At 47.7% G+C, this 24,456-nt stretch overlaps 1 protein-coding gene across 2 annotated transcripts in view; it reads right to left on the bottom strand.

Moving 5' to 3' along the window:
- Positions 1-24,456, bottom strand: part of spag6 (sperm associated antigen 6) — a 430,527-nt gene that overhangs the window by 129,930 nt on the left and 276,141 nt on the right. For both annotated transcript variants that reach the window (XM_072508503.1, XM_072508502.1), the window contains exons 5-7: positions 20,136-20,341; positions 19,583-19,756; positions 579-731 (exon numbers count right to left, since the gene is read on the bottom strand). In XM_072508503.1, coding sequence (XP_072364604.1) covers positions 579-731; positions 19,583-19,756; positions 20,136-20,341 — 533 coding nt within the window. The remainder of the gene's footprint in view (positions 1-578; positions 732-19,582; positions 19,757-20,135; positions 20,342-24,456) is intronic.

Below are 24,456 nucleotides of genomic sequence, written 5' to 3' on the forward strand. Positions count from 1 at the left end.
AACTGGATGAATACAGACAAGATACTAAATTAGGGCGGAGAAGGGAAGGGAGAGCAAATGTGAGAGAGATAAAATCTCTTTCTAATAGTGAAAACTTTCTCTAATAGAGTGGCAAACATTTACATGAATGCTGCACCTTGATCTGGTAATGGGAGCTACATTTGTAGTCAGATGAGGAAATAATCCTGGGGGTGGCAGGGTTGGAGGGGGACAGGGATATAATTGAGTATCACGTCACAACACTCCAGCTAAAAGCCCTGAAGATGACTGTATCACTTTTTATTCACAGCGCAAATTACCATAATTAAAGTATTTAAATTAAAAGTCATAATCAAGATTTACTTTGACATATTCTGCATTAAAATGAAAATAAAAAGCTCCTTCTTCCTGAAATAGAAAGAAATGAAATAATGAGTAACGTAGAATTTACATCTGCAACCTCAAATCTTCTGGGAGTACTAACCAACAAATCAATATACCACTGCACTCCAATATGCTTTGCAGCTAGATTAATTTATGGTCCTTTTTCTACGGCCTCATTGTAATGGTAATACACAGATAATGAACAAGGCTCTAACCTTGGAGACAATCACTGCCATTGCCAGGTTCTCCGAGTGAGCAGCCACATAACCAAGCATCATAATACCAGGCAGCCTGACATTACTTTTAGATTCACCGATATAATCAATGACAGCAGCCACACCTCCTGTATTAACAATAAGCTGAGACAGCTAGAGGGGGGAAAAAAAAAAAGGCGGTTAGTCAGATTCTATCAGTAAGATCGCAAATAACATCTCAAATTAAAACAACCGATTTCATCTATTACTGTCCATAGATTCTTGTTAAAATAACATTGCATTGTTTCTGTCACTCTATTGATATTCTAAAGGAAAAAAATACTGTTGTTTTTCTCTGTTGTGAAGTAAGACTTATGCCTTCTCATTGGTATCTAAGCAGACAAAATGTAGATAAAATATCCACTACTACGATCTAACCTGAATCACCAATGACTATAGGAAAATTAGGAGGGCTTCAATTATTTATTATCTTTTATTAAGTTTCTTGATTCTAATACAAATGTATCAATACAACACTACAATTAAGCTAAATACTTCAATTTTGCACTGTTCGTCTCAGATAACTGTCTACTATCATTATTCAGACTTCCGGGTGCGGCGATGACCAGCTAAGTCGCACGTTTCGGCAGCTCCCGGTGGAACGGACTTTTGGGCTCTTGATAGGAGCCCCAACGGCAATTTTAACGGCTAAAAACACCGTGCGGTAAACCAGAAGGGTGTTCCCCCTGGACACGGATGGAAAAAGGAGAGGAAAGTGGCCGGATTGCAGCGGATCCTTTGGAACAACGGCAAGGAAGGCAAGCAAAAACCAAGATGGCGTCGGAAGGTGGCAGTTTCATATGGGGCCCTGAACAACAAGAGTTCTTGAAATGCTGCGTGGAGGAGATAAAAAAGGAAATGAAGAAAGAGTTGTTGGCCCCGATACTACAGGCGATCGAAGGGCTTAAAGAGGAACAAAAGACCCAGGAGCAGGAGCTTCGGGTCGTGAAGGCGAAAGCAGCCGAGAATGAGAACGATATACAGGGCCTGGTAGTGAAGTCGGAGATACAGGAGGCACATCAGAAACGATGTGTGGAGAGGTTGGAGGCACTGGAAAACAACGCAAGGAGGAACAACCTGAGGATTCTTGGCCTTCCTGAAGGTGTGGAGGGGGCGGACGTCGGGGCATATGTGAGCACGATGCTGCACTCGTTAATGGGAGCGGAGGCCCCGACGGGTCCGTTGGAGGTGGAGGGAGCGTACCGAGTTATGGTGCGAGGATCGAGAGCAGGAGAAACTCCCAGAGCCATAGTGGTGAGATTCCTCCGTTTTAAGGATAGAGAAATGGTCCTTAGATGGGCGAAGAAAACTCGGTGCAGTAAATGGGAGAACGCGGTGATCCGCGTTTATCAAGACTGGAGTGCGGAGGTGGCGAGAAGGAGGGCGAGCTTTAATCGGGCCAAGGCGGTACTTCATAAAAGGAAGATAAAATTTGGAATGCTGCAACCGGCAAGACTGTGGGTCACATATCAAGGGAGGCACCACTACTTTGAGACGGCGGATGAAGCGTGGACTTTTATTGTAGAAGAAAAACTGGAATGAGTGGATTATGAAAAAGAACGTTTGGACAAAGTGGTGGGGCGAATGTGGGGGGCGAAGAGGGGTTTTATGTTCTAATCCTGCGGTATGGTAACTTTTCTTTCTCCCACAGGTGGTGATGGGGGGAGGTGGGGAGGGAGAGGAGATGGGGCGTTGGCCATGGGAGGCGGGGCCAAGGGAGAAGCGCGGGCTTGGTTCCCGCGCTATGATAATTATGGCGGGAATAGAGAAGCAGGAAGGAGGGGGCGTCGCACGGTGCGAGCCGTGGTCACGGGGGGAAGCCGAGGTCAGCCAGAGTTTGCTGACTTCTGGGAGCAACATGGGGGGAGTAATTACGCTAGCGGGGGGTCTAGCGGGGGGGGGTGGGAGGGGGGAATTACTGGGTTGCTACTGCTGGGGAAAGGGGGGAGTGGGTACGGGAGAGGATGGGCGGGGGGGCACCGCCTGGGGGAGATACAGCTGCGTGGGAACTGGGGGAGAAGCTGGAAAAAGATGATGGCTAACCGGCTGATCACGTGGAACGTGAGAGGGCTCAACGGGCCGATAAAGAGGGCACGAGTACTCGCACACCTTAAGAAACTTAAAGCAGATGTGGTTATGTTACAGGAAACGCACCTGAAACTGATAGACCAGGTTAGGCTGCGCAAAGGATGGGTGGGGCAGGTGTTCCATTCGGGGCTGGATGCGAAAAACAGGGGGGTGGCTATATTAGTGGGGAAGCGGGTAATGTTCGAGGCAAAGACTATAGTGGCGGATAACGGGGGCAGATACGTGATGGTGAGTGGCAAATTACAGGGAGAGATGGTGGTTTTGGTAAACGTGTATGCCCCGAACTGGGATGATGCCAACTTTATGAGGCGAATACTAGGACGCATCCCGGACCTAGAGACGGGAAAGCTGATAATGGGGGGAGACTTTAACACGGTGTTGGAACCAGGGCTGGATAGGTCGAAGTCCAGGACTGGTAGGAGGCCGGCCGCAGCCAAGGTGCTTAAGGATTTTATGGAGCAGATGGGAGGTGTGGACCCGTGGAGATTCAGTAGACCTAGGAGTAAGGAGTTCTCGTTTTTCTCCTATGTCCATAAAGTCTATTCGCGCATAGACTTTTTGTGTTGGGTAGGGCATTGATCCCGAAGGTGAGGGGAACGGAATATACGGCTATAGCCATTTCGGATCATGCCCCACACTGGGTAGACTTGGAGATAGGGGAGGAAACAGGAGGGCGCCCACCCTGGAGAATGGACATGGGACTAATGGCGGATGAGGGGGTGTGCCTAAGGGTGAGGGGATGTATTGAAAAGTACTTGGAACTCAATGACAATGGGGAGGTTCAGGTGGGAGTGGTCTGGGAGGCGTTGAAGGCGGTGGTTAGGGGGGAGCTGATATCAATAAGGGCACATAAAGGGAAGCAGGAGAGTAAGGAACGGGAGCGGTTGCTGCAAGAACTTTTGAGGGTGGACAGACAATATGCGGAAGCACCGGAGGAGGGATTGTACAGGGAAAGGCAAAGGCTGCATGTGGAATTTGACTTGCTGACTACAGGCACTGCAGAGGCACAATGGAGGAAGGCGCAGGGTGTACAATATGAATATGGGGAGAAGGCGAGCAGATTGCTGGCACACCAATTGAGGAAAAGGGGAGCAGCGAGGGAAATAGGGGGAGTGAGGGATGAGGAAGGAGAGATGGAGCGGGGAGCGGAGAGAGTGAATGAAGTGTTCAAGACATTTTATAAAAAATTATATGAAGCTCAACCCCCGGATGGGAGGGAGAGAATGATGGACGTTTTGGATCGGCTGGAAATTCCCAAGGTGAAAGAGCAGGAAAGGGTGGGACTGGGAGCACAGATCAAGGTAGAAGAAGTGGTGAAAGGAATTAGGAACATGCAGACGGGAAAGGCCCCGGGACCGGACGGATTCCCAGTTGAATTTTACAGAAAATATTTGGACTTGCTCGCCCCGGTACTGACGAGGACCTTTAACGAGGCAAAGGAAAGGGGACAACTGCCCCCGACTATGTCTGAAGCAACGATATCGCTTCTCTTAAAGAAGGAAAAGGACCCGCTACAATGCGGGTCCTACAGACCAATTTCCCTCCTAAATGTGGATGCCAAGGTCCTGGCCAAGGTAATGGCAATGAGAATAGAGGAATGTGTCCCGGGGGTGGTTCACGAGGACCAAACTGGGTTTGTGAAGGGGAGACAGCTGAACACGAATATACGGAGGTTGTTAGGGGTAATGATGATGGCCCCACCAGAGGGTGAAACAGAGATAGTAGTGGCGATGGATGCCGAGAAAGCATTTGATAGAGTGGAATGGGATTATTTGTGGGAGGTGTTGAGGAGATTTGGTTTTGGAGAGGGGTATGTTAGATGGGTGCAGCTATTGTATAGGGCCCCAGTGGCGAGTGTGGTCACGAATGGACGGGGATCGGCATATTTTCGGCTCCATAGAGGGACAAGGCAGGGATGTCCTCTGTCCCCATTACTGTTTGCACTGGCGATTGAGCCCCTGGCGATAGCGCTGAGGGGTTCCAAGAGATGGAGAGGAATACTTAGGGGAGGAGAAGAACACCGGGTATCTTTATATGCGGATGATTTGCTACTATATGTGGCGGATCCGGCGGAGGGGATGCCAGAAATAATGCGGATACTTGGGGAGTTTGGGGATTTTTCAGGGTATAAATTGAACATGGGGAAGAGTGAGCTGTTTGTGGTGCATCCAGGGGAGCAGAGTAGAGAAATAGAAGACCTACCGTTGAGGAAGGTAACAAGAGACTTTCGTTACCTGGGGATCCAGATAGCTAAGAATTGGGGCACATTGCACAGGCTAAATTTAACGCGGTTGGTGGAACAGATGGAGGAAGATTTCAAGAGATGGGATATGGTAGCACTGTCAATGGCAGGGAGGGTGCAGGCGGTTAAGATGGTGGTCCTCCCGAGATTCCTCTTTGTGTTTCAGTGCCTCCCGGTGGTGATCACGAAGGCTTTTTTAAAAGGATAGAAAAGAGCATCATGGGTTTTGTTTGGGCCGGGAAGACTCCGAGAGTGAGGAAGGGACTCTTACAGCGTAGTAGGGATAGGGGGGGGCTGGCACTACCGAGCCTAAGTGAGTACTATTGGGCCGCTAATATTTCAATGGTGAGTAAGTGGATGGGAGAGGAGGAGGGAGCGGCATGGAAGAGATTAGAGAGGGCGTCCTGTAGGGGAACCAGCCTGCAGGCTACGGTGACAGCCCCATTGCCGTTCTCACCGAGGAACTACACCACGAGCCCGGTGGTGGTAGCTACACTGAAGATTTGGGGGCAGTGGAGACGACATAGGGGAAAGACCGGAGCATTGGGGGGGTCCCCGATAAGAAACAACCATAGGTTTGCCCCGGGGGGAATGGATGGGGGATATGGAATGTGGCAAAGAGCAGGAATAACGCAACTGAAAGATCTATTTGTGGATGGGAAGTTCGCAAGTCTGGGAGCGCTGACCGAGAAATATGGGTTGCCCCAAGGGAATGCATTCAGGTACATGCAATTGAGGGCTTTTGCGAGGCAACAGGTGAGGGAATTCCCGCAGCTCCCGACACAAGAGGTACAGGACAAAGTCATCTCAAAGAAATGGGTGGGGGGTGGTAAGGTGTCGGATATATATAGGGAAATGAGGGACGAAGGGGAGACTATGGTGGATGAACTAAAAGGGAAATGGGAAGAAGAGCTAGGGGAGGAGATCGAGGAGGGGCTGTGGGCAGATGCCCTAAACAGGGTAAACTCGTCGTCCTCGTGTGCCAGGCTAAGCCTGATTCAGTTTAAGGTATTACACAGGGCACATATGACTGGAACACGGCTCAGTAAATTTTTTGGGGTGGAGGATAGGTGTGCGAGGTGCTCGAGAAGCCCAGCGAATCATACCCATATGTTTTGGTCATGCCCGGCACTACAGGGGTTTTGGGTGGGGGTGACAAAGGCGCTTTCAAAAGTAGTAGGAGTCCGGGTCGAACCAAGCTGGGGGTTGGCTATATTTGGGGTTGCACAAGAGCCGGGAGTGCAGGAGGCGAGAGAGGCCGATGTTTTGGCCTTTGCGTCCCTAGTAGCCCGGCGCAGGATATTGCTAATGTGGAAAGAAGCCAAGCCCCCAGGGGTGGAGACCTGGATAAATGACATGGCGGGGTTCATAAAGCTAGAGCGGATTAAGTTCGTCCTAAGGGGGTCGGCTCAAGGGTTCACCAGGCGGTGGCAACCGTTCGTCGAATATCTTGCGGAAAGATAGTGGGGGGAAAAAGAAGGCAGCAGCAGCAGCCCAGGATTTGGGGGTGGGGGGGGAGGGGGAGGGATGGGGACGGGGGGGGGGGGACGGGGGGGGTGTAGCCTGTGACAAGGCAGTTGCCAATTAGGGCTAGTTTTCATTTTTGTTATTTAATATTTATTTATTTTTTGTTTTTTGTTTATATAAAAAAGGTCATTGTTATCTGTATTGTTATAATGTTGTGTAAAGGATGCACAATGTACTGTGTTGGTTGACCAAAAATTTTCAATAAAATATTTATTAAAAAAAAAAATACTATCATTATTCATAGAATGTGAGAACATCGGAGGTTACTTTTTTAATTCATTTATGGGATGTGGGCGTTGCTGGTTATGCCAGCATTTGTTGCCCGTCCCTAGTTGCCCTTCAGAAAGTGGTGGTGAGCTGCCTTCTTGAACCGCTGTAGTCGTTGTGGTGTTGGTACACCCACTGTGCTGTTAGGGAGGGAGTTCTATGATGTTGCCCCAGCGACAGTGAAGGAATGGCAATATATTTCCAAGTCAGGGTGGTGAGTGACTTGGAGGGGAACCTCCAGGTGGTGGGTATCTGCTGTTCTTGACCTTCTGATGGTAGTGGTTGTATGTTTGGAAGGTGCTATCTCAGGAACCTTGGTGAGTTACTGTTGTGCATCTTGTAGATGGTACACATGGCTGCCACTTATCGTCAGTGGTTGAGGGTTTGAATATTTGTGGAAGGGGGAGCAATTAAGCGGGCTGCTTTGTCCTGGATGGTGTCCAACGTCTTGAGTGTTGTTGGAGCTGCACTCATCCAGGCAAGTGGAGAGTATTCCATTCCACTCCTGACTTGTGCCTGTAGACGGTTGGACAGTCTTTGGGGGGTCAGGAGGTGAGTTACTTGCTGTAGGATTCCTGGCCTTTGACCTGCCCTGGTAGCCACAGTATTAATGCGGCTAGTCCAGTTCATTTTCTGATCAATGGTAACCCCCCAGGTTGTTGATTGTGGGGGATTCAGCGATGGTTATGCAATGTCAAGAGGCGGTGATTAGATCCTCTCTTGTAGGAGATGGTCATTTCCTGGCACTTGTGTGGCTCGAATGAGCTTGCCACTTGTCAATCCAAGCCTGGATAGCCCAGGTCTTACTGCATTTGGACATGGACTGCTTCATTATCTGAGGAGTTGCGAATGGTGCTGAACATTGTGCAGTCATCAGCAAACATCCCCACTTCTGACGTATGATGGAAGAGGTCACTGATGAAGCAGCTGACGATGGCTGGGTCTAGGACACTATCTTGAGGAACTCCTGCATTGATGTCATGGAGTTGAGATGATTGACCTCCAATCACCTCAACCATCTTTCGTTGTGCCAGGTATGACTCCAACCAGCGGAGAGCTTTTCCCTTATTCCCATTGATTCCAGTTTAGCTAGGGCTCCTTGCTGCCATACTCGATCAAATGCTGCCTTAATTTCAAGAGCAGTCACTCTCACCTCACCTCTAGCATTCAGCCCTTTTGTCCATGTTTGAGGAATGTTGCACATCTATAACAACCTTGATATAATTAGGCAAAGAGCCCTTCAGTGAACAAAAGATAATATTTAAAATCAGACTTTTTCATTAAAATTTTATATCATCTCAAATATTTTCCAGTTGGATTACCCGATAATTTCAATTTACTTAATAATTTTTCTGAAACATTGTGAGCACCAGTGAGGTATATCCCAATTAACTAGTCAACTGATATTTAGACAGCAAAATAATGAAAAAATAATCTGAGGGATTTATAGTTACAGAGGCTCCCCCAGCGATTTTCCGGGCAAAACTGCCGAGTTCACGATGCCGTGGTTCTAACCATGTATTGCCAGTTGGGAATCTGAGTCTGCAGCCGCCCTGGTGGGGGGAGGGGGGATCGAGCACCGGGGGGGGCGCTCATGGGCGGCCAATTGTCAATGTCGGTCCGCGGTTTGAGTCCACCATGGCTCCCAACCGGAAGTGCAGACAGAGCTGCGAGAACCGGGGCCCTGCAGGTAGGAGAATCACTGTAAATTTGCATATGGAAAGTCTGGCGTGAAACCCCAGCGTTTTTATGCCGGCGTGGGGACATAGCCCCATTTTTGGAGAATCCAGCCCGATATGTTATGAAAACCCGCCATTGAAGCTGGCAGGAAACCTGCCAGTTTTCACACCCGCCGTGGCACTTAGTGCGCAAATTGGAAAATTCTGCCTTAGGTGTTTTCATCTGTTGTTGAAAATATATGATTTTGATTAATGGTATATTTCAAAAATTTGATCTTGCCTTTCCCTCTTTGATACCAATAATAAGAAATTTGGAGTAAAATCAACATACTGGCAATAAGCCATCGACCTGAAACATTACTATTTTTCTCTCTGCAGATTATCATAGATTATCATAGAATTTACAGTGCAGAAGGAGGCCATTCGGCCCATCGAGTCTGTACCGGCTCTTGGAAAGAGCACTCTACCCAAGGTCAACACCTCCACCCTATCCCCATAACCCAGTAACCCCACCCAACACTAAGGGCAATTTATCATGGCCAATCCACCTAATCTGCACATCTTTGGACTGTGGGAGGAAACCGGAGCACCCGGAGGAAACCCACGCACACACGGGGAGGATGTACAGACTCCGCACAGTCAGTGACCCAAGCCGGAATCGAACCTTTGACCCTGGAGCTGTGAAGCAATTGTGCTATCCTATGGATATTCCAGTATTAACTGTTTCTATTTAGAAGAAGGAATTTGGATTTGCCACACTATAAACAAGCTGTGAAATAGCAGTACAACAAAGATATTTAGATACAGTGCTATGCAATTTTTTTTTAAAAAGCTGTTCACCTGTCAGCACCATCATCGGGGCTTCTCCCTCTCAACAACCATAACTTCGGCAAAAACTCATTTATACACAACCACTTTCCTTCAAACTTTTGTCAAAATTATGGCAGAAGAGTGGGAATTCCCTGAGGAAATTTCTAGCGTATATAATTAATTGGATATTAGTGGTAATCATTTCCCAGTGAGTGAGGTCAGCAGGTTGTGGTTATTCTTCATGACGTCACATGTCAAATGCTGCTTCAGTCTTCAAGTATGAGTGGAACATTTAACAGTGACGTAACAAAAAAAAATCTACAGTGCAGTAAACTACCATATGGTGACACTGAGCTTGTTCCATAAAAATATCCTTACTTTATGCTTGTAATCTTAATAAAAATGATGTTACTGAACTCTCGGCTTTATGTATTTCTCAACAATGTGGTAAGATATTGTTGTTAAAGAAAGAATACAATGAGATAAGCTGTTCAATTGTAATGTAAGGTGATTCAAGTCCAGCAGTGCATAAACCACTACCATTCACTAGCATTGTCCAAAACTAATAAGTCGTATAAAAGCAGATCTGATCTATTATGGAGTGATTTATATTCTTCTAACATACGTTGTTGAGCTGAAGTTGGGAAATTAAAGTAGTAAATGACAATCTCTGAGAATGTAAGAAATGCTTATTAATATGTCTAATCAAAATTGTATAATGAAAATTACTATCAATAACTTTAATACTCAGAATTGTAAGAATTTCACAATTTAAAGGCCTATTGTTTTGTTTAGTTTTACAAGCAATAACAAGTAAAATAAATGATTGGACAGAATTTGACTATGACAAGCGAATTTTTAAAGCACATTTCCCTTAAATCTAACAAACTTTAGATGGCTGTAAAATATTAAATAAATTACATTAATATCAGTTGGAAAACTAAAAATAGATTTGCCCCAGAAAATATTGGCATTTAAACTGCTCAGCTACAATCTATTTTAGAAACAAAGGGTGGGATTAAATGCCCTCCCCCACAGTGAGTTTGGTGATATGAGGGCACTTAATCAGGCAGGAGCGTTGCGGATGGAGACGCCTCTGTTCTTGGGGGCTTTAGGGAATGGGAGGGTGGACAACAGCAAGGGAGTTCTTGCCTCTGTTCCTATTAAGTTCAGGGTGGAAAATCCCATGGATGGTCTTCCTACCCTCTTGCTAATTGAGGCTCTTAAGTAGGCAATGAATGCCCATTTAAAGAACAAAGAACAAGAACAAAGAATAGTACAGCACAGGAACAGGCTCTTCGACCCTCCAAGCCTGCGCCGATCATGATGTCGGTCTAACCTAAAACCGTTTGCACGTCCAGGGTCCAATCCCTCAATTCCCATCCGACTCATGTATTTAAGGGCCTCATTCCACTGCCACTGGTATTCAACCAGGGCAGGCAGGGCAGTCACCACACAGGAAGCCTGTAAGGGTTTGCTAGTGAGCTCCCAGGGGGCTCCCCCTTTCAAAGGTAGTCTGCAGCTGATCAAGCGACCTGGCTTCAATATAGGAGGAGCACTCCCTTCCCTTTTTGTTGTCCACCCTCCCATTCCCTCAAGCCCCCATCCTTTGGCCTGCGGTTCCTTGGCAATACTGGCCTCTGGTGGGTTCAATTCGGGCAACTATCACCACTTCATCTTCATGCATTGCCGTTGCAACTCTTGGGGGGGGGGGGGAAATTTTAGCACTGTTGCTTCAAAGCGGCAGGGTCCCAGGTTCGACTCCAAGCTTGGGTACCTGTCTGTGCGGACTCTGCATGTTCTCCCCATGTCTACCTGGGTTTCCTCCTGGTGCTCCGGTTTCCTCCCACAAGTCCCCAAAGAATTCTGAATTCTCCCTCAATTTACCCGGAATGTGGTGACCAGGGGCTTTTCACACTAACTTCATTGCAGTGTTAATGTAAGCCTACTTGTGACAATAAAGATTATGAATGAGAAATTCTGCAGTGAGTAATACACCTCCTGATTTCTCAGAGCTTGTACAAGGCACAAGTCAGGGGTGTAATGGAATACTCTCCACTTGCCAGGATGAGTGCAGCTCCAACAACACTCAAGAAGCTCAACACTATCCAGGACAAAGCAGCCCACTTGATTGGCACCTCATTGACCACCTCCAACATTTACTCCTTCTACCACCAAAACACAGTAGCAACAGTGTGTACCATGAACAAGATGGTTGCCGAGACTCCTTCGACAGCACCTTCCAAACCCGTGACCGCTAACACCTGGAATAGGCTTGTCCCACCTTTTTGTGTGGGGTGGGCCACATTTTGAAATTATTCTAAATGAAGAGGCTGAAGAACAAATTTTAGAAAGATAGTTTGGTACAGTATTAAAGATGAATTTCAAAAAATAACTGAGGGTATGAAAGGAAGCAATTTGCTGAGCACAAAAACAACGAAAGCAAAGTATTCACGTGCAATAGGTGAGGGTGCGTTTCTGGTTCACTCCCAGTTCAGGGTGAGAGTGGATGAGAGTGCATGATGGTGTGTATGGGTAAGGTGAATGATAACACTGATTCTGGCAGTGAGCCCGACTTATGGACACATTCTGCCCCCTCACACGCAACCCTCACGCTCTAACTTACCTTGTACTCTATCCCCTCTCACCACCTCACTCTCACCACCTCACACATACTCTTACACCTCCTCACACTCTTAAATCCCCAAACTCTCATCTCCATCACATTACCTCTCGTCCCCTCACAATTTTTACTCACCACCTCACACTCTCCATCCATCCCGTCATACTCTCTACCCATCCCTTCACCCTCTCTAACCCAGTGTTTTTCAAACTTTTTTTGCCCAGGACACATTTAAAAAAAAACTTTTTATTGAGGTGTTTCTTTGGCATTGTAACAGCAACAAAATCAACAATGTACATAACAAGGAAAATATAAACATAGTGCAAATACCGCCTCCCTCTCCCACAGGTCCTACCATTGCTTACCCCCCTAATCTACGCTAACCTAACCCCCTCTTCCCCATCCCCCCTTCTGCTGACGATTAATTCTCTGCGAGGAAGTCGACGAATAGTTGCCACCTCCGGGCGAACCCTAACAGAGACCCTCTCATGGCGAACTTAATTTTCTCCAGGCAGAGAAAGCCAGCCATGTCCGAAAGCCAGGTCTCCGATTTTGGGGGCTTTGAGTCCCTCCGTGCCAGTAATATGCGCCTCCGGGCTACCAGGGAAGCAAAGGCCAGAATGTCCACCTCTTTCTCCTCCTGGATTCCCGGAACCTGCGACACGCCAAAAATCACCACCTCTGGACTCATTGCCACCCTCGTATTTAATACCGTGGACATGGCGTCGGCAAACCCCTGCCAAAACCACCTCAGTTTTGGACATGCCCAGAACATGTGGACATGGTTCGCTGGCCCCCCCCCCCCCCCCCCGCATACTTCGCACACCTGTCCTCCACCCCAAAGAATCTGCTCATCCGGGCCACTGTCATGTGAGCCCGGTGAACAACCTTAAATTTGATCAGGCTGAGCCTGGCACATGTTGCGGTCGCGTTGATCCTACCCAACGCGTCCGCCCAAAGGCCCTCCTCTATCTCTCACCCCAGCTCCTTCTCCCACTTTCAGTTCAGCTCCTCGGTCTGCATCTCTTCCGACCCCATAAGCTCTCTATATATGTCTGAGACGCTCCCCTCCCCTATCCATCCTCTAGAAACCACCCTATCCTGAATCCCCCTTAGCGGCAGGAGTGGGAAGGTTGGTACCTGCTTCCGCAAAAAGTCCCGTACCTGTAAATATCGGAATTCATATCCCCCCGCCAATGCAAACTTCTATTCCAGCGCCCTCATACTCTGGAAGCTTCCTTCTATAAACAAGTCCCCCATCCTCTCAATCCCCGCTCTCTGTCAAATTCAGAAGCCCCCGTCCATCCTCCCTGGGGTAAACCGGTGATTATCGCAGATTGGGGACCACACCGACGCCCCCTCTGCTCCCACATGTCTCCTTCACTGCCCCCAGACTCTCAGGGCCGCCACTACCACTGGACTGGTGGAGTACCGCGCCGGCGGGAACGGCAGAGGCGCCGTTACCAATGCCCCCAGACTTGTGCCCTTACAAGAAGCCGCCTCCATGCGCACCCACGCTGGCTCACACCCCACCAGCCACCTCCTCCCAGGACCCATTTTTACCACCGGCCAACCTTCGGGACTCACGCCAGCTGACTTTTGCGACCCATGCTGGCTGACATTCGTGACCCATGCCAGCCGACCGTCGCGACCCGCGGCACCCGAACTTCACGACCCACCATTTTCGCTGACCTTCAATGTAACAGGTGAGCTTGCTTGGTCCTCACAATCTCACTTGCTTTATCATTTCAAGTTACATTTCTGCTCAGGACTTCAGCTGATGATTTAAGTTCTCACTGCATCCATTGAAAAAAATGAAGAGGTTTGTCCTCGAACTTACCAAGTTTAGTCTTCAAATGCCTTTGAAGTTTTTGAGGATTTTAATCTTCATTTGCCAGTACTTCCCTGCATATGAGCTTTGCATCCTGATTTCTATTTGCACGGCGGCACAGTGGTTAGCACTGCTGCCTCACAGCGTCAAGGACCCGGGTTCAATTTCGGCCTTGAGTCATTGACTGTGTGGAATTTGTACGTTCTCCCCATGTTTGCAGGTGTTTTCTCCAGGTGCTCCAGTTTCCTCCCACAGTTCAAAGATGTACAGGGAGATGGATTGGCCATGATAAATTGTCCCTTAGTGTCCAGGGATGTGCAGGTTAGGTTATGGGTTTGCAGGGATGAGGGAGTTGGACATGGGTGGAGTGTTCATTTTGCACTGTAGGGATTATATGATTCTATGAATTAATACACCCATACCTCAAGGAATCATCTTTATCCTGCTGTTTCTGATTTCAGCTTCTTCTTCATGGGTTGTTCACCAAAGTCCCTGGAGCTCACACCAGCACTGTTGGCAGCTACAAATTGGAGGAATCTCTCTTGCGGCCAAAACACATGACGTCAGTGTACGGGGAGCGTGACTTGCTCTCTGCTGCCCTTCTGGAGAGAACACTCCACCGATCTTTAAAAATAATCTGCTCCTGGGTCATTGCGCTGACAGTCTGCCTCACTGGGCTCCGGGCCTGCGCACTACTGAGGGGGCACACATGCACAGAACAGCCAGCATTCTGAAAGCCCGTCGCGGTCGGCATTTTTAAAAGCCAGTCGCAGCGGTTGGACACTTCACCCACGTTCGTGAAAGTTGCAACTGATGGCCCCACAACCCTCCCGACACCTGCAATGCCCCACCCATGAGTCGCGCCCCTGAGTTTGAAAATGACTGCTCTAACCCCCATGCACACGCTCTAACCCCCCCCCACTTATTCTCTAACCACCCCCCTCACACTCTCTACTTCCTCAAATCCTCTGCCCCCTCGTCACACATTTAAATCCCCAAACTCTCACCTCCCTCACATTCTTGCACCCTTTCCCACTCTCACCCCTCACACTCTCTGCCACCTCACACCCTCTGTTCCCCCACAATCACTGGCCCAGCTCACACTCTGTACCCAACTCTCACACTATTCTTTCTCCCATACGCTCTTCCCTCAGACTCTCTCTCCTCCCTCACGCTCTCTCTCACAGTCTCTAGTCACTCACTCAGACATCAGTGGGCCCTGTTCTGCTCCAGTATGCCTGAGCCCTGCTCTGGCTGACTCACATTCCTACCCAGTCCATCTGTTTTGGACATCTGGGCCTTGGGCACTGCTCCTGCGCGTCACAGCCTTCTGCTTCTCACCCTCTGCTCCCCAGGCCCTGTTCCATGGCTCCCCGGCACTCTGGACACTGCACTTCGGTTTCCCAGAATTTGGCTTGGCAAACCCTAACTCACCGCTGTTGGCGTTCACTGCTCCACCAATCACAAATTGCTTCCATCCCACTAGTGAGCCTATCAGCAGAAAACATGGGAAAGAAAGGCCTTTGATTTGAGGATCTCCATGCAGATTTTTCCATTCAAGCTTACCCGTTTGATTAACATTTTGAAAACTGGCTCCTTGGGCCGCGTAGAGGAGCTTCTAGGGCCAGCCTTTGGGCCACACGTTGGACAAGCATGACCTAGAAGGATAAGAGCCCCTGCAAGGTGCCCTCCAAACCTCACTCCATCCTGACATGGAACTATATCGCTGTTCCTTTACTGTCGTTGGATCGAATTCCAGGAACTCCTTGAAGGTGCACCCAGACAACGTGGATAACGGGGAGTTGAAGAAAGCAGCTCCCCACTACCCACTACTTTCACAATGGCAATTAAGAATGGGCAATAAATGTTGACCTAGCCAGCAACACTCGAAAATTAATTAAAAAAAGAAAATATATCCTCCATCAACTCAACATACAATCGAGATTCTCCGGTTGAGAGACTTAGGGCACGATCTTCCGGACTCGTTACGCTCGTGCTCAAGCGTAATGAGGCCGGTGAATAGCAGGAGAGGCCCAAAACGGGAACCGCGCTAGGCGCCAAACAGCTTGTGATGCAACCGGCCCACTCCCGTAGGCGAATTCGGAATCTCACCGGAGGGTGGCGAGAAAACCAATCATCACCACTTAAGCCCAATTTCCATACAATTAACCCGAGCCATCTGTCATCCAACGGCCTCCTGTCATTAACTGGCCCCCCCAGCAAGTGCTCACGCTGATGCCGATTGGTACTCCTTTTGAAAAATGTGAACCTGATGGAAGGGCTTCTGTGTGGAGCCGAGGAGGGGAGTAGCCATCTATGCTCACAGGCAAAGAGTCTGGGGACGCTGGGCTTGCCATCCCAGTGCTCGGCAGGGGCTGGGGCGCTGGGGGGAGGGGGGGGGGGGGGGGGGGCAACTGGGCGGCAATCGCTCGCGGGATCACCCTGTCATCCCTTGGATCCCAACCCCATGCCGGGGCCAACCCCTGTCCCTGCCCATCTGCCCCACTGATCACCCATAACACCCACCGACTACTGAAGTCTCTGGCTGTGGCAGAATAGGCAACTGGCAATCATGGTTAAGTGAGCACTTGACACATACCAAGTGGGTTCCTGTGGGTAAGTGGGCCATGTAGCATGTGGGAGTCATTGCCTAGCATTTGAATCAAACCTTGATGCCTGTGTGGGGATCAACACAACACACACAGCAGCCAACATCCGTATACCAAGGGATTGGACACAGCTCCCGGGGCACAACCACGGCTGGAGGGTGAGTGGGTGTCACAGGGAGGGGGGAGGGGTTGCCTGGAGAGACAGACAAAGCCTTTGGGGGTCAGCCCACACTGGAGGTGACAGCTGTGACTTGACCATAACAATTGCATCCTCCGAGTTCTTCTCCGAGGTATTCTCCATGGAGTCAGGAGAGGGGGCCACCCGGGATGGGCCGGCATTGGTCAGTGGGAGGGATGGGTTAGTCAGTAAGGCAATTGCTACTCACGTTTGACAGGTCCTCCGGTGGGACCCGGTGGTTTCTCACCTCTGAGGCATTCGCCAGTCTCCGCCTGAGTGAATGGCCTGACCTTGGCCACACCAATCACCTCCAGGGCCATCTCCTCGAAGGAGGTGAGGATTCTGAAGTCCGGCACCTCACTGCCAGCCTGGGCCCTCGTCTGCCGATTATGGGAGAGCTTTAATGGGCGGCACAGTAGCACAGTGGTTAGCACCGTTGCTTCACAGCGCCAGGGTCCCAGGTTCGATTCCCGGCTTGGGTCACTGTCTGTGCAGATTCTGCACGTTCTCCCCGTGTCTGCGTGGGTTTCTTTTGGGTGTTCCTGTTTCCCCCCCAAAAGTCCCGAAAGAAGAGCTGTTAGGTAAATTGGACATTCTGAATACTCCCTCTGTGTACCTGAACAGGCGCCGGAGTATGACGACTAGGGTATTTTCACAGTAACTTCATTGCGGAGTCAATGTATGCCTACTTGTGACAATAATAAAGATTATTCTTATCGTTATTATTTTCTGAGGGGACACATTGAGGGCACTGTTAGCAACAAGCATGGTTCACAGTTGTGGTGGGGGGTTGTGAAGAGAGGGTTGGGGTGGATGGAGGACTGACGTGGTGGGTGGAGGGAGTGCTGAAGGGTGAGGGGGATGGAGGGAGGGTTGGGGGTCACCTTGGGGGATGCTCCCTTGGGGGGTTGGGGGATGGGACATTGTGTCTACTCACTCTGGCTAGGTCGTTCACTTTCTTTCGACACTGGAGGCCAGGTCTCCTGGTCACACTACCCAAGCTGACTGCTGCCGCCACCTTGTCCCAGGCAGCACTGGCTGCCTTGTGGCGCACCCTCCGGGACCCTCGGAGGAACAGGACATCCCTCCCAGCCTCCACCGCGTCCAGGAACCTCCCCAGGTCAGCATCCCCGAATCTTGGGGCCGGTCTCCTCGGCGCCATTGTTGCGAGCGGGCTGGGTTGGCTGAGCAAGTGCAGCCTAAGTGCTGCTCGACCTTGTTAGCGGGGGGCTGATGAGCGCGATCCCGGCGAATCAGCTGGTGAGCCGGCATTCGGGGCAGGAAGCCCGTGAGGCCTCGTTAAGTGGACCAATTAACTTTCAATTGTGTTGCCGTCCTCACTGGGCCCAGCATCGGGAAACGTGACAATTCCCGCTCACTACAGCTCTTGGAAATTCTTCTGGAGAATCGCACCTTTTTCCCAAAAGTGAACAAAGTCCCCTTGCAGGCGTGTTTAGCCGCGTGTTTCGCGGAACTCGCAGTGCCGAGAAACACCTGACTATTCAACACCACCGTCCGCAAGAACTCCATATTGCAGGGCGGCATGTTTGCACAGTGGTTAGCACTGCTGCCTATGCTGCTGAGGGCCCAGGTTCGATCCCAGCCCTGGGTCAGTGTTTATGTAGCGTTTGCATAGTCTCCCCGTGACTGAGTGGGTTTTGTAGCCATCCGGGATGGCCACTTCCAGAATACAAAATGGATGATCACAAAGACTGTAGGGAACTATGGACAATGTTAAGAAAGCAAGCAGACACAGAGCCTGTATGGATATTGAAGAAACAGCTCCCAGACGGGACTGAAACTGTAGGGCAATTAACATATTGATGGCCCATCTCCGGAAACAGAGGAAAGACACTCAAGCAACCGATCTAGCTCCAGACATCGCGGCGCCAGTTCCCCAAACCAAAAGCACAAACAAAGCAAGGCCAACGACCACATAGACCCGCTCAGCCATCAGGGCACCCACCCCTTTATTGGTCAGGATCAATACGAGTGATCAAGATATGGCCCAATTGATTGGGGCCAAGTTCAAGGCCCGCCCAAAAGCACGCGAAGCCCCTTCGGGTATAAGAAGAAGGCCCCGAGAGAGAATCGCTCTCTTGGAATTGGCTCTCAAAGCGGAGGGACCCTTCCACCAGCTACACCAGAAGCAAGTAAGCCCAAGGTCAACGCTCGCTACCAGACGGATGACCTTAGCTGTTCTCCTGTACCACTTCGAACCCAACAGCCTCAGATCCGAACAACGGCCATTATTCCTGACTGAGTGGGCACCCGAAGCTAAGTATAGGCGTTAGTGTTTGAGATAGTTTAGTCTGTAGTATTTTGTGCATGAGTAGATATTACTGTATGTGTAAATAAATAATATTGACTTTGAACTAACTAACTGGTGTATTGGCTCTTTGATCAGTACAGTATTCGGGTTTGAACCTTGTGGCGGTATCGAGAGATACCTGGCGACTCTAAAGCAAACATAATTAGGATTAAGGAAGGCAACCATATTGACCGCCATATTTAGAACCAGAGAAACAGAGCAACAGTTTCACCCCCATAGCCCAAAGATGTGCAGGTTAGGTGGATTGGCCACGCTAAATTGCACCGTAATTGGAAAAAATGAGGTAACGAGCCAGGTAAATCTCGTGAGCAGCCTCTCGCGAGATTTACCAGCTGCATCGCGCCCCAAGTCAGGTGCGACGTGACCGTTAGATCATACCCTCTGTTTCTCTCCATAGATGCTGCCAGACCTGCTGAGTTTATCCAGCATTTTCTGTTTTTATTCTGGGACAATCCCTTTTTTGCTCCCCAAAACAGATTCCTGCGCCTCATCGAAGAAGATAGACCAATAAACAATAAATAAAGATAAGTTAGGACAAGAACTATGAAAAGACGCTTAACATAATTTAGGCTTCTGCTCTAAAAAGAGATGTTCAGATTGTGCACCTTAAAAACAAATAAATTAAACTATTATCAATTGTTTTACAAAGACAAAAATTTTCAAGTTTCAGCGTAAAGAACATTTAAAATAGTGCAAAACACCACCAGACTCTTGTCTGTACAACACCTGTGACAATCTTTCAGCTACTTTGCTGCACTCTTAAAATCAAATGCATTCACCTCAGGAGTGTGCTTGGCAATTTCCCGAATTAGTGTTGCAACATTTTTTTTCACAAACTCATCTGGGTCCTTCAGACATGTTAGAACAGCGGGGAAAATTTCTGCTTCTACAACCATTTCTGCCAGATCCACGGAATGCTTTGCAATCTGACCAAGAGCTGAAAATACTTGCCGCTACAGAAGACAGAAAAATAGCACAAGAATGTAAATTTGTGGTTGCAGCTGCTGAGTGAAAACAATTAAATATGGAAGGAATTTTTAACCATATGGCTACTTTAAACTAAGTTTTTCTAAAATTGAATAATTGCATTAATAAGTTGCTGTACATACATTATATTTTGTGCTAATATGTAATCAGTCATATCTGATTAATCAAAATAGAACACCAATAATAGACTTATGTTTAAATTGCTTCAGCTGCCAAAAAATATATTAACACCAAACTTATTTTCATCAACCAAACTTCCGTATCCGTGTTGTATTTCACACTGGACTGGTGTATTTGCTTGCACAATGAGAACAATGGTATGATCTGTGCAGTACAATTGCTTACCTTTAATTTAGCATCAGGGTTCAGGATCATCTGAGCTAGATGAGCAACGGACCCTGCATCCACCACAGTTTGAGCCAACTCCGGGGATTGTTTTGCAATATCACTCAACGCAGAGGCTGCAATCCTTTTCAATGGCACCTCTGGCTCTTGGATACAAAGAACCAAAAGAGGAACAGCTCCTGCATCCACTACTGCCTGCGACAAATCTGTGGGTCCAAGAAAAATAATTAAGTGAGTATGGATAGATGACCCTTGAGCTAGCCATTTTTCACCCTGACAGATACAGCAAGAATAAAAAGAGGCACATCCACATCTCTACTGCATCTGCATTTCAAATCAGCCTGCCTAGCTTCATAGAGCATGTGGACTGATCCATAGCTAAAAGGACACAGGTCAAAGGATAGGTCCCATTTACATGTGGCATGTTTTAGGCAGATTGGGTTGAAACGGTTTGTTATTCTTTTAGAAAAGAGACAAACAGACCTCAGCTGTTTAAATTATGACCTTTCTAAATCTTCAATAGGCACATGTTTTACACATGGAATACAGCAAACAGAAGTGGCAAAATTAATTGCACTGTAATTTAGTACTGCTTAAGCTTTTGAAAGATAATGTAATACTCAAAGAAATCTTTTTGCTAACTGGATTAAATTGTGTTTCAGTTATTTTTTTTAACAAAAACACCTTTCAGAATTTGTCTCATACTACTCAATCGGGCAATAAACAAACAAGCAAGACTAGTGCCACATTATATCTATGATTTTTTTTGTGGGCAATATTTCTGGTAGTTTTCTTCTTCACTCTTCGGTCTTTAAATCCACAGAATTCACTTCTCTACTCTTACTTCCTTCCTCCTGCAATTTCAATTGCTCCTTCCCCATAACCCTACTATGTGTTAAACATGAATTGGCTTATAGGTATTAAAATTATTAATACAAACCATGAATATCTAGCAATTGCTACTGCTGCAAATATAAGATCACATAAACAGCCGCTATCATTTTATGTAGCATTACAATTATGTTGTTTTAAATGTGTTACAAAAGATTGAGGTTTATTAAAATAAATGTTACCGTTTTATTTCACTCTACCTTCGTGAAGGCAAGTTTTCCATCTTTATTTAACATGCGGATCACACAAAAGGGCAAAGGCTATTTTTGGAATGATTCTATATGCGGCAGTGGGAGTTAGTGTCAAGCCATAGTCAAAGCAAGCTTTTTTAAAGGATTTTGCACCTTATGTTTCTTTTTTTTTAAAATGATTTAGCAGCATAAAATGTTCCAGGTTTCCTGGAAATACAGACTTGAAGGATTTACACCACCATAACACATTCAATTTAGAACCTGCTCTACAATCATATTTTATCTCCTCAGAGTTAGCAGAAAAACAATGAGCTAAAAATTCCTCAATGTCAATTGAACGATGTTTGGTAAAGAAAGCTGCAAAAATTATTCGCAATAAAGTCACAATCTCCACTTTAAACTGAAATATATTTGTGCCAGGGAAATGTAAAATAATTCCTTCAGATGTCTGGATACAATAATACAAATAATTGCCTTGAGGGAATCAGTTGACAACTAGGAAAGGCAAACACTCTGATAGGTTTAGCTCGTGTTCTTTCCAGAAGGTTTCAGCAGCACAAGGACAAGGTCTCATTTAAAAGTATTCTTGCCTCCTTTTTTCATTTTTCTTCAATGTGGTCCACTGCTTAGTAATTAGAAGCTGCATCATGTTACTCTGTGGGAATGAGAAATGTTATCGCTCTGTATCACATGACTATCTTAAATGTTACAGGAGCTTTACAGGTTATTAATCACAATCACATAGCCAAAGTGAAGACATTTCTTTTCTTTTCCTTTTTTTTGATTTAAAGTGCCCAATTCTTTTTTTCCAATTAAGGGGCAATTTAGTGTGGCCAACCCTGGACATCTTTTGGTTATGGGGGTGAAACCCAGGCAGACATGGGGAGAATGTGCAAACTCCAAACGGTCAATGACCCGGGGCCGGGACCGAATCACTGCGCCACCATGCCATCCCCAAAGTGAAGACATTTCTAACACAAGATTCTTTATCCAAGATAATGGAAAGTGGCCACAAAAAGAGTTAACAGCCCACCTGCATTGACAGGGGACCCAGTATCTTGCCTAAGGAAGTAATTGATCAAGTCTCCTGGTAGTATTTAAAGAGATCATCTATTACTTATGGATTAGTTGCTGGTGTGCTTCTTCTGGCTATTGTTGCAATTCTACACTTTTTGCGTGCTATCTATAGTTGTTAAAATTTTCAGAAGTCAACAGGGAGTGCCCTGGCAGGAGGTAATATTTTATTTTCTGCTTATTTCAAGGTTTCTGCATAAACCAGTTTCTTCCACGAGTGGACCAATAGATCTTCCCCTTAGCATTACTCAGAGAAACAGTGGAGGCCATAGAAAGCAGCATAAATTGCTCGAAGAGGGTGGAAAGAAAGAGTGAGAGAAGGGCTCTCAGCAGGAGGACATAGTGTTATGGGCCAGGGTTTAGAGAATCCGAAAGTGTATCATGGAGTTCACCTGACCCACAACTTTTAATAGATTGTGGTATGGGGAGCACACGGCTTACTCTACAGGTATAGTATAGCAGAAAATGGACCAGTGGTTTTTAAAACAAAACAATGTTTATTCTATGAACTCAAGTTAACCTTTTTAAAACAAACAATGAATATCTTAGCAACCATGAATTCAAATACACCCCCCAAAGAGTACAACACTAAATAACCTGTATGCTGTCCTTTTACCATCCAAAAACTTAACAAACCTCTAAACAGGAGCACATTAGGGTTTACATTCAATACTGAAATCATTTATAATTCTGAATTCACCAAATGATTAAGATAGTCTTTGGATGGCAGACTTCAGATGCAGCTCCCTGAAACACAGACACACCCCCTTCTCAAACTGAAACTCAAAAAGCAGAAGTGGAGCTCAGCTCCACCCACACTCTGACATCACACCAGTAACATGATCAGCTCCATTTCTTAAAGGTACATTTCTTAAACACCCATTTCTTAAAGGGTACTCTCACATGACAATAAGCACTCGGGTGTTTAAGGAATCATTCTTCTACAGGAGCTTCAACAGCAACCGGGTCGGAGAATTGCCGGGGGCTGGCGTGAATCCCGCCCCCGCCGTGTCTCGAATTCTCTGCCACCAGAGATTCGGCGGGGGCGGGAATCGCGCCGTGCCGGTCGGCGGGGGCGGGAATCGCGCCGGTCGGCGGGCCCACCCCCGGCGATTCTCCGGTCCGCAATGGGCCGAAGTCCCGCCGCTGTCAACCCTCTCCCGCCGGCGTGGATTAAACCACCTTTTGAACGGCGGGACAAGGCGGCGCGGGCAGGCTCCGGGGTCCTGGGAGGGGCGCGGGGCAATCTGGCACCGGGGGATGCCCCCCACGGTGGCCTGGCCCGCGATCGGGGCCCACCAATCCGCGGGCAGGCCTGTGCCGTGATGGCACTCTTTTTCTTCCGCCTTCGCCATTGTCTTCACTATGGCAGAGGCGGAAGAGACCCCCCCTCCCCTGCGCATGCGTGGGAATGACGTCAGCAGCCGCTGACGCTCCCGCGCATGCGTCGCCCGGTGAAGACCTTTCGGCGCCGGTTGGCGTGGCGCCAAAGGCCTTTCCCGCCAGCCGGCGGAGCGGAACACACTCCGGCGCGGGCCTAGCCCCTCAAGGTGAGGGCGTGGCCCCTAAAGGTGCAGAGACTTCCGCACCTTTGGGGCGGCCTGACCCCAGAGTGGTTCCCGCCATTCCATTACGCTGGAACCCCCCGCCCCACCGGGTAGGGGAGAATCCCGCCCCATGTGTTTCAAAATGGAAAATATGAAACAAAGATAGTAGATAGCTTCTTAGGCAAAAAGTATAGGATGATTCTAGAATGGAACAATAGCCTAAAACTATTAACTTTAAGGAATTTGTTATCAGTCTAAGTCAATCTATTCCCGTCCCTGCTGATTGGTTTGGAATTATCAGTTATGTTGCATATTGAAGACGAACAACCCAATCATCGAATCAAATGTATTGAAGACTCATCCAAACCAATCAGCATGTTACAGGGGCAGGAATAGATTGATTTAGACTGATAACAAATTCCTTAATGGTATTAGTTTTAGGCTATTATTCCATTCTAGAATCATCCTATACTTTTTGCCTACGAAGCTATCTACTATCTTTGTTTCATATTTTCCACTTTTACTTCTAACCTGCGCGGCTGTTTGCTTTGAGCAAAGAAACCATTACTGCATTTTGAATTCTAAGTCGTTTGTAAATTACTAAGTATAATCATCTCA

Source organism: Scyliorhinus torazame, chromosome 6 (assembly GCF_047496885.1).
Source record: "Scyliorhinus torazame isolate Kashiwa2021f chromosome 6, sScyTor2.1, whole genome shotgun sequence".
NCBI classification, from domain to species: Eukaryota; Metazoa; Chordata; class Chondrichthyes; order Carcharhiniformes; family Scyliorhinidae; genus Scyliorhinus; species Scyliorhinus torazame.